The sequence below is a fragment of the Vombatus ursinus genome, unplaced genomic scaffold, assembly GCF_900497805.2.
Source record: "Vombatus ursinus unplaced genomic scaffold, bare-nosed wombat genome assembly UNPS02014818.1, whole genome shotgun sequence".
Lineage (NCBI taxonomy): Eukaryota > Metazoa > Chordata > Mammalia > Diprotodontia > Vombatidae > Vombatus > Vombatus ursinus.
The window spans coordinates 4,495,368-4,508,566 of record NW_020954596.1 but is presented as its reverse complement, the minus strand read 5'-3'; the positions used below and the strand labels follow the sequence as shown (position 1 = coordinate 4,508,566).

Sequence of the window (13,199 nt, the reverse complement as noted above, 5' to 3'; positions counted from 1 at the left end):
TATATATGGAACTGCCCATTTTCTACGGTATTTCTTAAGTTCAGAATAAAAATAATAAATTATTTTTAAACAAAATGACAAAACAGCATAGAGAGCCAGCCTTGGAGTTAGGAAGACCTGAGTTTAAGTCTTGCCCCCAATCTATATTAACTGTGTGACTTTGGGCAAGTCACTTAACTCTTCAGTTCCTCACTGATGGACATAGAAGTCAAAAACAAAAAAGAAAGGTCCCCTATACACTGTCCCTGACAACTCTAAAATCAGATGTCCATACACATCAGCAAAGGGACTTTGCCCATGAGGAGCTCCAACATGGATGAAATCACAGATCCAGACATTTAAAAAGTAGACTAGATCATCTCATCTCTTCCATTTGTTAAATTCTATGTTCTATTATCCCTTTCATCTCTTAGTCCTTTGATCCAATGCTATTAAAGCTCTCACTAGACCACTGATCCTCCCAGGTATCACCACAGCTACTTTATGAGGCTGATATTGCCCAATGGCTGAGTAGCCAGTGAAAACCATGCCCACTGCACAATGGCAGCCAGTCACTGGAAGACATCTACTTCACTGGGCATCACATGGTAGCTAGAGCAGCAGGCCGAACAGCTGCAGCCAGTCATGTCCAGTCACTACTTCCATAAAAAGCACATGATGGAGAGTAAAAAAATGCTGGTGATTTGTTGAACTGGCCATTTGCATGGACCAGGTCAGTTAGAACTCAGCTAATGCCATGAAATTCAAGTGTTTTGGTCTCAGAAACCCTTTACATGCTTAAAAAATATCTGAGGACCCCAAAGAGCTTATGTTGATATACAGTCACCAAATTGCCATATTAGAAATTAAAACTGGAAAAAAAAATTTAAAGCATTTAGCAATTAATTTTTAAAATAACAATAAAACCACAAGTTAACATAAATTACCTATTTTTATGAAAAAAAAATTTCCAAAGTGATTTAGTGAGAAGAGTGGCATTGTTTTACATTTTTACAAATCTCTTTAAATGTCTGGCTTAATAGAAGGCAGATGGATCCTCATATCTGCTTCTGCATTCAATCTATCACAATGTTCTTTTGGTTAAATATGAAAAGAAAAACTGGCCTCACACAAATATGTAGTTAGAAAGGGGAATATTTTAACAGGCAAATAACATCTTAGTATTATGAAAGTAGTTCTGACATCAGAGACTCCCAGGAAGTGGTCTGGGGACCACACTTTGAAAACTGCTGCTATGGAGGGTGAAAGATGAAATAAACGACTGAGGAAACAAAGGTTTGATCTTCCAAGCATATCAATTTATGAAGCAATGCATGGCAATTGCCCAACAAACAGGGACCAGACTGCCTCAGCTTAGGCCTGGACCCTGAATACAAGGGGAGACAGACTTTAATATATTTAAACAATAAATCAAATTAGTCCAATTAATTAAAGGAAACAATACAACATAGATAATCTGATTTCTAGTTGGATGAAAGATTAGCGACTTTCCAGGTTGGGAGGGGGTACAGTTCCCTGAATTCAGAAAAAGAGTGGTCTCACTATCCCTGAGTGTTTGTAAACAATCAAAGGAACATGGAAACAATAACTGATTGATCAGTATAGGGCCAGTTTTCAGATAAGAACATGGGTTGTCTGAGATGTACAATCGTGAGAAAACTCCTTACATCAATCTTTGGTTCTGACTGAGGTTCTGGTCAGTACAATCCAGATCCTTAGTTAAGGGAGCTGTGAATTGGTTCAACCATTCTGGGAAAGAATTTGGAATTTTGCTTTAAAAATAATAATAAAGCAACTAATATGTCCGTTAAGGCAACTAGGTGGCACAGTGTATCCAGGCCTAGAGTCAGAAAGACTCGAGTTCAAATCTGACCTCAGACACTAACTGTATGACCTTGGGGAAGTCACTTTACCCTGTTTACTTCAGTTTCCTCATCTGTCAAATGGGCTGGAGAAGGAAATGGCAAACCACTCCAGTATCTCTGCCATGAAAACCCAAATGGAGTTATGAAGAGTCAGACACAACAAGAAGTCCATACCCTTGTGACCCAGAGACCCCACTTACAGGCCCAAGGGCAGAAAAATCCTAAATATACCAAATATTTTACAGTAGCACTTTCTGTACTATCAGAGAACAGGAAACAAAGTAGTTGCCCATCTATTGGGGAATGGCTAAACAAATTACGGTCCATGAAAGTAATGGAACTTAATTGTGAAATAATAATAGCCATGAAGAAATCAAAGGAGAGGCAAGAAAACTATGTGCAAGAGAAATGAAACCAAAAAGACCCTGAATGTTGAGTGACTAGGATTCAGAAGCATGGAGCTGTAGCTGCAGTTACTTCCTTCCCTTCTTGGAAAAGGTGGGAGACTGTGGAGGTGGAAAATTGCATACAACCTCATGGATGGTTGGTTCTGCTGCCCTCTTTTTTCTTTATTGTTTGTTACAAGGGATATCTTGCTGGACAGGGAAGGGGAGACAGGGATCTACTCAGAATATAAGAACAGGAGCACTGGATATGGAGCAAGAACCCTGAATTCAAATCCTGACAATGAAATTGCCATGTAGCAAAGCACAAGTCACTTCCCTTGTCCTGGGAAGTAGGTGGTGCCCAGGTTTTTCTCAATCATGCAGATGGGTTAGCTAAAGCCCACAGCGGGACAATAATTTGCTCAGAGTCACGGGCACTAAGTGGTAGCACCAGGATTCAAACCCAGATCCTCCGACTAAATCAATACTCTTACCACGACACCACAGAACTGCTTAAGCTGGGTCAGTCCCCTCCACCTCCGCCCCCAAAGAGTCCTCGCTGCCCCACCCCAGCCTCTCCCATAATAAAAATACTCGCGAGACAAACATAGCTTCACGCATTTATTGATAAATGTTCAATAAAGCTTTCATTGAACAGGAAGGGGCCAACTGTACACGATTGTCTCAACACAGATGGTGGGGCTTATACACAGACACGGACACAGACACACACACACATACATTCACACGTACACACACACATACAAACTCACCATTTTAACTTCATGTTTAGGGTGCAACAGATTGGCCAATGGAGGCTAAGGGTGGCTGATGGTCAGACAAAGCTCTCCCCATCCTGTGCGCTCCCCTCATGGCCTGTACTAAGGGCAAGCAATACCTGCCTGAGCTGTCAGCAGCTATGGGGAGGGCGTCCTGGATACCCCCTTGCCTGCTTAAGCCTCCTGATACATTCTCTTCTCTTGAAATATTTTGGATTAAAAAAAAAAAACAGGCCCTCCTCTCCCCCATTTCATATGATCTCCACCTTCCCCTCCAACCTCAGCCTCCCACCCCCACCCCCCCACTGCCTGCCCCAGGCCTTAGGATGGTGCTGCTAAAACTATCTTAGGCATCTGAACCCTTGAAAAGAGACAGGTTTGGGGGTAGGAGGTTGAGATCAAGAGGAAACGGAGGCATGATCAGAATGACCTGAGGTCACATCTACTTTTCTGTCTTATACACTTTTTGATATTACGAGAAAAAGCCTGGACTGTGAGGCCTGGTTCCAAATTCCTGCAAAAAGCAGGCTATATGACCTCAGTCCCTCTCTGGGCCTCAGCTGCCTTGCCTGCAAAATGGGGAGATTAATACCAACATCACATGGGATGTTCTGAGGAGCAAATAAGTGGATAGAGGAGAAGGTGTTGGGGGAAAGTAGCAGCATGGCTCAGAAAGGGGGGGAGGAAGAAGCCTTCTCTTTCTTTGGGGTCTGGACTCATGCCTTGGTAGGAGATGGGATCTAGCACTGGGACCCTGGTAGATGGCAGAGTCTCCGCCTTGATTTCAGTAGCATCCCCCTGGGGGCTTTGCCCATGTTGTCTGGGCCCTCAAACCCATGAGCTAGTGGCTAAGCCCAGCCCACCCCCAAGCAACCCCCCACTCCTCCCTGCCCTGGAAAAACTGGCAGCATAAGCCAAGCTTCCTTCAGGACTGGGGGAGGGAGAGGAAGGGGGAACAACATTTTTGTTTTTGAAGAATCATAAAGTCACATAAGTTTTCCAAACCCAAATCTGCCTCATTTTTGTCTGTTTGTTTGTTTGAGGCGGGGGAAGGGGAAGGATAAGGAAGCAAAGCCTTTGGCCGGGTTCAGATCCTCTGTCCTGGTCTGGACCTACTTCCCCTGTCATTCCCCAGGATCCAGGCTTAGGAGGGGATGGACCTAGTCAAGTTCCCACCTGCTGGAACCGTGCTCACTCTGAGATTACAGCAACCCTGGGCTCCCAGGAGTGGCAGACACACAAACAGGCCTGCCTTTCTAGCCTGGCAGATGGACAGATAGAAAAACCTGCTTGTACGAAAAGCACATACTTCGTTTGACCACGTTAAACAAAATAAATTAAACATACATGGCCCCTGCTTAGATACTCTCTAGGCTGAAGAGGGTGTTTCCTTTACATTAACACCCAGCTACAGCCAACGGAGAAGAGGTGGGCAAGTGGGCCCCGGCATCTCTCTCAAGGGCTCAGCCTTGGCTCTAGATGGGCAACCCAGGGTTACCCTTCTTGGGGTGCAGTCATCAGCTGGAGCGATCTCTAGGATAGATGACCATTCCACAAGGGTTACCCTTCTTGGGGTACAGTCATCAGCTGGAGCGATCTCTAGGATAGATGGCATTCCACAAGGGATGCACTGAAGTCAGTGCTGCTGACCCTGGAGGGCCTTTGCCCGCTCTCGGGAAGGCTCTCCTTTTTATTATTATTATTAATATTATTATTATTTTCTTAATTTCTTAAATATAAATAGCAGAGGGAATGGCAGGGGGAGAGGGGAAGGGGAAGTCTGGAGAGCCCAATGAATGATGGTGCCATGCCGGGGGCTAGCAGAGAGTCCACAGCTCAATGGCCTTTCCCAGGACTCCCTCACCCGCCCCACCCCCACCCCACCAGAGCTGGCCTGTTGGAAGTGAAACAAGCCTTTCCTCTCCTCCCTTTCTGGCCCCAGCACAGGGCAGGGGACATTGCTCCATGCAGGAGACCAAACCCCTTCCTTCTATCTCCACAACTCTGGGCATGGAACAAGGCGGGATGAAGGGATGGGGGGCATCTTTTGTTTCTTTAAAGCCAAGAACCCACTGACAAAGCACCCACTGCTTCAGGGGCCAGGGAGGGGGGTTTGAGATGGGGTGGAGGCGAATAAAGCATCAATCAAGGATGATTGCCTTGGAGCAAGAGCAGGGGTAGGGGGAGGACGATTCCTTCATTATTCCATCACTACAGATTCACTGCAATGTCACAAAAAAAAAAAATAGAACTCTTTATATAGATTCTCTCTTTCTGAGACTCCGTCTATGTCTGTTCCTGTAGCTCTGTGTGTCTCTAGATCTGTCCTGGAAGCTGCATCTGCATCAGCCTCTGTCCACATCCATCTCCTGGAGCTCCCTCGGCATTCTTCCACATCTCTGTGGCTCTGTCTCTCTGTACCTCCTGCCCCATGGGGGGTCTGTATGGGTCCCAGCTGGGGTGCCCCCCCACAAAGGGGCCTCGCTTAACCACCTGCCGCCACATAGAGCCGGGATATCGAATACCCACTGCCTGGGCCGCCACCACCTAGCACTGGTAATGTATGTGCTGGTGAACTTTGCCTTCCACGTGGGAGTGGGAGTGGGTATGCGTGTGGGTGTGGATGTCTGTATAGAGCTTAGGGTACAGCTTGGTGGTGGGGCCTGGGCCTTGGCCCAGAAGGTGCTGCTGTGCTGGGGGGGGCAGCTGGGGCTGACCCCCCACCCCATAATCCTCGTAGTGTCCTGAGGTCAGGCAGTCCTTGTCAGGCACGGCAGCCAAGCCGGCTCGGTCCCGAGGGGGCAGCCGGTGGCCTGGCGCTGCCGGGGGCGGGGAACACGGCTTCTTCTTGGTCTGACACAGCCACAGCAACACGGTGCCCAAGATGAAGACGGCGCCGGCTGGGATGCCAATAACCACTGGCCAAGGCAGACTGCTGGTTGATGAGGGAGCTGCTGGGCCACTGGGGGGCTTGGGGTCTGTAAGAGGGAGATGCCAAGACAGAGACAGAGAGACAGCCAGGGAAAGTGACAGAGGAAAAGAGACAGAGACGGACACAAGGACAGAGAAAGATCGAGACAGACGGGAAAGGGACATATAAGCCCACGGAGGGAGAAGAAACAGGGAAACAGAGGAAGAGAGAAACAGGACACACAGGTGGAGGAACAGAGAAGGACAGAGACGGGGGAGGGGGAGACAAAAGGAGACAAAAAGAGGGAGAGGAGAAAGGGGGAAAATTTGAAGAAGGATGAGGATAGGGAAGGAGGAACATGGAGAAGGAGAGAGGCACGGAGACAAGATGAGAGGGGCAGGGAAATGGAACGAGATGACGAGAAAGCCAGAAACATGAAATCAGGAAAACAGAAACACAAAAACAATAAAAAAAAAAAGTCACTGTGAGACAGCAGGGCAATGAGGAGCGGATTGCTTGGTTTATTAATTTAGGCCCCCAAGGGGACTGGCAGAATAGGGCTTCCCTGGTCGTGGTCCTCAGAGGGAGGCCACACCAACCCCCAAGAAGGGGGAGTTCAGGGGGATGTGAAAGCCCTAGGCCCTGAGGAATTTTGAGGCCCCCTCAGGTAGGAAGGCACTGAAAGGGGTGTGAGTCGGGTTTCGCGGTGGTCATACCACCCGGCCTCTGAATCACAAACTGATCTAAGGACCACAGAAAGGCTCTTAGAGGTTTTGGAGTCCAATCCTGCAATTTACAGGTGAGGAAACTGAGGTCCCAGAGAGGAAAAGGAACTGACCTTACCCAAAGTCAATACAAATATTAAGTGGCCACACTGGGATTTTAAACTCCAAATCTAGTGCACTTGACTCCCATACCATGCTGTCTCAATCAGATGCTCCCCATTATACAAAGGCTACCCCTTAAGACTTCTTTTATTCACAGCCCCACCCACCCCCAAATACTAAAGACAGAGCTGTGGGGCTATCAGAGGCACATTGTAGAGAGGAGGCTTGGGAAAGGACACAGGAGACATTGACCCTGGAGGGGAAGGGACCCTGGAGATGGCAAGGACCCCGTCCTTGGAGCCAGACCAGTATGGGGGAGCCCAACGCTCTGATGCCTCACCTGGCAGCACGGTCAGGAAGGCACTTCGGAAACTGTAGCCCATGGTGTTGGCTCCGAGGCAGATGTACATGCCCGCATCCTCCTGCCGGGCACGGGTGATCATAAGCTTGTTGAGGTAGGAGCCATCGGGCCGGGACCACACATCCCCAGTGGGGAGCACCACAAACTTCTGGCCGCCAACATCAATGGTGGAGTTGTACTTGCTCTCTGTACCGTATTCAACCCGCTTAAGCCACTGAATCACTGGCTTCACGTCACTGCGCACCTTGCACTGAAAAGATGTCGTCCCGCCAAAGTCCACGGTAGTGTTCACTGGGTGGGTGCCCGTCAGGATGGGCTTGGAGCGGGTCCGCTCTGAAATGGGTGGGCAAGTCCTTTGTCAACATCCCTGCTCCCCCTCGCCCCACCACCACCCCATCTGGTTCCCAGAAGAATCAAAGGACCTGGCCAAGCAGAAAAAGATCTATCTGTACAAAAATACTTCTAGCAGCAATTTTTGTGGTGGCAAAGAACTGGAAACCAAGGAGGACGGGCTTCATTTGGGGAATGGCTAAACAAACTCTGGTACATGAATGTGATGGAAAACTATCGTGCTGTCAAAAATGAGGAAGGGGATGGTTTCAGAAAATCCTGGGAAGATTTGTATGAACTGATGCAGAGTTAAGAGAACAGAACCAGGAGGACAATTTCTAGAACAAAAATGATGTTGCGAAAATTAACAACATTTTGAAAAATTTAAGAACTTCCATCAACATAATGATTCCAGAAGACCCATGATGAAGCAGTGATGGAACTCAGGGAACAGAATGAGCCACAGATATTTCTGGACATGAATATGGGAGTGTTTTGCTTGACTATGCATAGTTATTACAAGAGGTTGTTTTTTTTTTTAATGGGAATTTGGGGAGGGAGAGAAAATAGATTTTTATTTACTAAAAATTTAATTTTTAATAACTAAAAATGGAAAAGCAAGCTTTATGAAAGAGATATGTGGTTTCATGTACAATCTTCTTTTTCTGTTTTACTTTGTATATTAAAAAAAGTTCCTTTTATTTGGTATTTGTTAAGTTTTGAATGTTTAAAAAAATTTAATAACCAAAGTAATAATATAACACAGGAGTATATGATTGGGGGAGTAGGGGTGGGGCAGGGGATGGGAAGGCCAAACCAGTGATTTCTGTAACTTAGGGAAATCCTGGTAAGAAACTTCCCTCAATCAAATGCAAAGATAGGCCCCTACCATATTATTTATAGTCTTAGAGAGTAGACTGAGGTATTAAGAAGTGAAGGCACTCGTCTAGGGTCTCATAGTCTAAGTATGTGTCAGGGACAGAACTTGAACCCAGATCTTCCTGATTATAAGACTGGCTCTAAATCCACTCCACCACTGCCTGCCTGTCTCTGTCCATCTCCCTCTCTCTCTCTGTCTCTCTCTGTGTCTATGTCTGTCTCTGTTTGTCTGTCTGTCTCTCTCACTATTTAAGTATTAAAATACTTCACAAAAGTCCTGCTCTGGTGCCTCCTGCTAGCATGGAGGTGACCCTTGCTTGCTCTGACCTTGTTCTTGACCTTGACCCTTGTTCTGCTCTGCCAGCAGAACACAAGCCCTGGCAGTTTTTATTGTGCTGGAAAGACTTGCAGGGAGGTCATGGTCTTTGGCTATCCCTTACACCTGGAAGTTCTTCCTCCTCCACTCTGACTACTGACCTCTCTGGCTTCCTTTAGGTCCCAACTAAAATCTTACCTCCTACCGGAAGCTTTCGCAACCCCTCTTAATTCCAATGCCTTCCCTCTGTTCATTATTTCCTATTTATCCTATATATTCAGCTTACTTTGTATCTATCTGTTTGCATGTTGTCTCTCCTGTTAGATGAGGACACCAGCTCTTTGAGGATAGGGACTGTCTTTTGTATCCCTAGCACTTAGCATAATGCCTACTGAATCCAAAACTGAATCATGGGAGGAGACACGAGCTGAGAGATCACCTGTTCTACTTCCTCAGAAGTGAAGTGACTGGTCCAAGGTCACACAGGCAATTAAGTGGTAAAATTGACATTCAAACACAGGTCATAAGACTCCAAGTTCAATGCTCTTTCCAGTCCTGGCCAGAGACTGTGTCTGCTGACTGACAGCCAAGCTAAATACAGAGAGGCTCATGGCCAGGAGGCCAGTCACTACACGGTGAATTCTTTGGCCATGGTGACCCATGAACCAAAGTAAAACACAAACTAAGCCTCACTGTGACAGGGAGCGGGTGTGGGAGAGTCTCTCTTCCTGCACCTGCAAGAATGGTGGAAGAGCAGGGGAAGGGGTCAGACAAATTATGGCGCGGAGATGGAAGAAAACACTGCTGTACCATAACAAATGGAAAGTTTCAGAGAAACCTTATGAACTCTTATGAACTGATGCAAAGTGAAGGGAGCAGAACCAGGAGAACCAGTCATATGCTAACATCAACGTTGTAAAGAAAAACAACTCTGAAAGACATAAGAACTTTGATCCATGATCCAGGCTATCCCTGGTTCCAGAGAGCCGATGACAAAGCATGCTGTCCACTCTTGACAAAGAGGTAGGTGACATACTCCAGATGCAGAATAAGAGATACCGTTCTGGACACAGCCAACATGGGAATTTCTGCTTAGATAACAGGATGGCTGGATTGTATCTGCAAAACTCAGGAATGTTCTCGATCCCAGGCTTCTCATTTCGAAAAAAAAATCAGTGCTTTCAATACCAGGGCTCTTATATGTACAGCCTATATCAGATTGCATGCCATCCTGGGGAGGGAGACAGGGAGGAAGGAGAAGAAACTCAAAAGCTTATGGAAGTGATTGTTGAAAACTAAAAATAAATTAATTTTAAAAAATATCAAGGCTCTTCCGGTGATGCTACTAAGAATGTAAGCCCCTTGAGGGCAGGAAGGAGGAGTTGTTTCATTTTTGGTTTTATATCCAGAGCACCTGCACTGTCTGGCCCATAATCATTACTTCATAAATCCCTGTGGATTGACTCATTCATTCATTCAAACAAGTACTGACAGAGTGCCAGGAAGGTTGGTGTAGGAGAAACAAAAACAAAAATATTCCCCGCCCTCAAGGAGCTTACATTTTATTGGGGAGACAATCTCTTAATTGAAGCCAAATTGAATACTACTGAAGCCCTTCCTTGTCTATCTTTTTCCAGGTTAAACAACTGCAATTCTGCCTCTACTCCTCACCATAGCAGGAAGGTCAGAATTAGATTTTATCTAAATTGCGGCTCTCTTGTAGAAAAAAGTACAGGGAAGCGCTGTAAATAGCAGGTACTAAAAGTAGGACCAGACTATAAGATTAACTCACAGGACCAAGCAAATTTTTGCATCAATTGACATGCCTCATCCCTCTAATGTTCAAAAAGCTTGCTGATAGTTTTCTGAAGAAATCAAAGCTATCTAATAGTCACATGAAAAAATGCTCTAAATCACTATTGATTAGAGAAAGCAAAATAAAACAACTCTGAGGAATTACCTCCCACCTGTCAGACTGGCTAATATGACAGAAAAGGAAAATGACAAACGTTGGAGGGGATGTGGGAAAATTAGGACACTAATGTACTGTTGGTAGCATTGTGAACTGATCCAACCATTCTGGAGAGTACTTTGGAACTATGCCCAAAGGGCTATAAGACTATCCAAACCCTTTGAGCCAGAAACCACCACTAGGACTGTATTCCAAACAGAGCAAAGAAAAGGAAAAAGGATCTATACATACGACAATATTTATAGCAGCTCTTTTTGTGGTAGCAAAGAATTGGAAATCTAGGGGATGCCCATCAATTGGGGAATGGGTGAAGAAGTTGTGGTATATGATTGTGATGGAATACTATTGTGCTGTAAGAAATGATGAGCAGCATGCTTTCAGAAAAACCTTGAAAGATTTACATGAACTGATGCAGAATGAAGTGAGCAGAACCAGAACACTGAGCACAGTAACAGCAATATTGTATGATGATCAACTATGAATGACTTAGCTGTTCTCCGCAATACAAAATCCAAGACAATTCTGAAGGACTCATGATGAAAAATGCTCTCCATCTCCAGAGAAAGAACTGATGGAGTCTACATGCAGGTCAAAGCATACTTTTTTACTTCATTTTTTTCATAGGTTGCTTTTTTGGTCTGTGTTTTCTTTTACATTACAACTAATACGGAAATATGTTTTGCATGACTGCACATGGATAACCTATATCAAATTGCTTGCCTTCTTAATAGTGAATATTAATTGTTTTGACCCAAATCCAGAGAAAGAACTATGGAGTCTGAATGCAAATGGAAGCATACTATTTGCTCTCCTTTTCCTTTGTTATGTTGTTTTATTACTTCATTCTCATGGTTCTTCCCATTAGATCTAACTGTTCTTTACATCATGACTAATGGGATATGCTTAATATGAATGTATAAGTAGAGCCTATATCAAATTGCACACCGTCTTGGGGGTAGTTGAGGAGAGGGAGGGGGAGAAAATTTAAAACTCAAAATTTTATGGAAGTGAATGTTGAAAACTGAAAATTAATTAATTATTAAAAATTGTTTTTACATGAAAAAATATTAAAAAAAAACAACGGGAGGATGATGGAGAAGGATGTTGATGAATTCAAGATGCAGTGGATAAGGGGATGAGGAGAGGTCATCTGGTACCCCAATCCATCCCAAAGAACCCTATTCTAGCCCCACAAAAGTCACCTTAGTCCCCCAGCCCAGGCATGGGTTCAGATCTTGGGGCAGGGGGTGGGGATGGTCTGACACTCACGGATGACTTCCACTTTGTAGGTGGCATTGATCTCGCCAGCACGGTTAAAGACACGGCATGTGTACTTTCCACTGTCCTCCGGCTTCAGGTTCTTCAGATTGAGTGTCCACTTTTTCTTCTTGTGCTCGCCAACCTCCTGAGGCGTCAAGGTCTTGTCATCCTTCAGCCACATGATATCGGGCCGTGGATGGCCACTGGCCACACACTTGAGCCGGACAGAGCTGCCCACGGGCCGGGCAATCACCCTCCGCCGCATCTTGGAGGGCTGGGTGAATCGAGGTCGGGCTGAAAGGACAGAACAGGGATAAGTGAGGTGAGGGCAGGGAGCATACGAGAGTCAGCTTGACTGGTGTTGGAAAAGTCAGTTATCCATCAGCAGGACAAGGGGTGAGGAAGACAGAGGAGGTAGAGGACAGGATTCTGTGCTCAAGAAATTCATGATCTGGCTGAGAAAACAAGGCTCACACCACCTCAAACAATCTGAGGGACTTGTTCTTTGAGACCTTTAGCCTGTGTGAGTGTTTTACGCTTTTCTGTGTTCTACTTATCACTTCCAGTCACCCAAGCCCAGTTCCATCTTTACCTTTCCATCAGTTCACGGTGGAAAACAGCCAGATTTCTGGGGTATTTATGTGTTGAACTTGGTCCCCAGAGGTCTGAAGACAATCAGCTAGCTGCCCAGAGCCCAAAGCAGCTTGGAAAGAAGTGGAAATAATTCTAGAAGTCAGGAATATGATCAGGAACTAGACTTTGGATTCACACTACATCAGATCCGGTAACCAATTTGCCAACATTCATCACAAAGCTCTGAGTTCTAGCTCCAAGATCCCAGAGTCCAGCTATCATCAACTGAGTTTCAGGAAAAAAACAAAACTAAAACCTCTGGGGTCCATATCTCAGGCCACAGAGATTCTGAGCACTGAAATTTGGGCTAACACTTCCAAGGGGTTGGGTTCATGTTCTGGGTTCTGGCGTCAAGCCACCACCAAAGCTCAGAGCTCTCTGACTTCTCCATCTCAGGTTATAGACTCTTGTCACTACATCTGCTTTACTCCTTAAACTCTTCATCCTGGGAAGGCATGCCTGTGCAAACCAGGGACTTTGGTCTCAATGTCCCTACCATCCCCAGTGGTAGCCCAACCCCCAAGATTTTACAGCCAGCCCAGGACCTACATTCATGCTCCTTTTCTCTAGATCTCCCTCTTTTTCCATAAAAAACAAAAACAAGAAAAAAAATCTGAAATCTAAATCAGACCTATGTGTGGATGACAGAGAGCAAATGACCCAAGGGAACCTGTAGGTTA

General features: G+C 45.6%; 1 protein-coding gene across 2 annotated transcripts in view; it reads right to left on the bottom strand.

Annotated features, from left to right (window-relative positions):
* Nucleotides 1-3,939: 3,939 nt before the first annotated feature.
* The window catches only part of FGFRL1 (fibroblast growth factor receptor like 1), a 131,431-nt gene continuing 122,171 nt past the window's right edge, over nt 3,940-13,199 (bottom strand). For both annotated transcript variants that reach the window (XM_027836339.1, XM_027836340.1), the window contains 3 exons: nt 11,896-12,180; nt 7,109-7,462; nt 3,940-6,008 (listed from right to left, as the gene is read on the bottom strand). In XM_027836339.1, the coding sequence (XP_027692140.1) occupies nt 5,578-6,008; nt 7,109-7,462; nt 11,896-12,180 (1,070 nt within the window). In that variant the 3' untranslated portion in view covers nt 3,940-5,577. The remainder of the gene's footprint in view (nt 6,009-7,108; nt 7,463-11,895; nt 12,181-13,199) is intronic.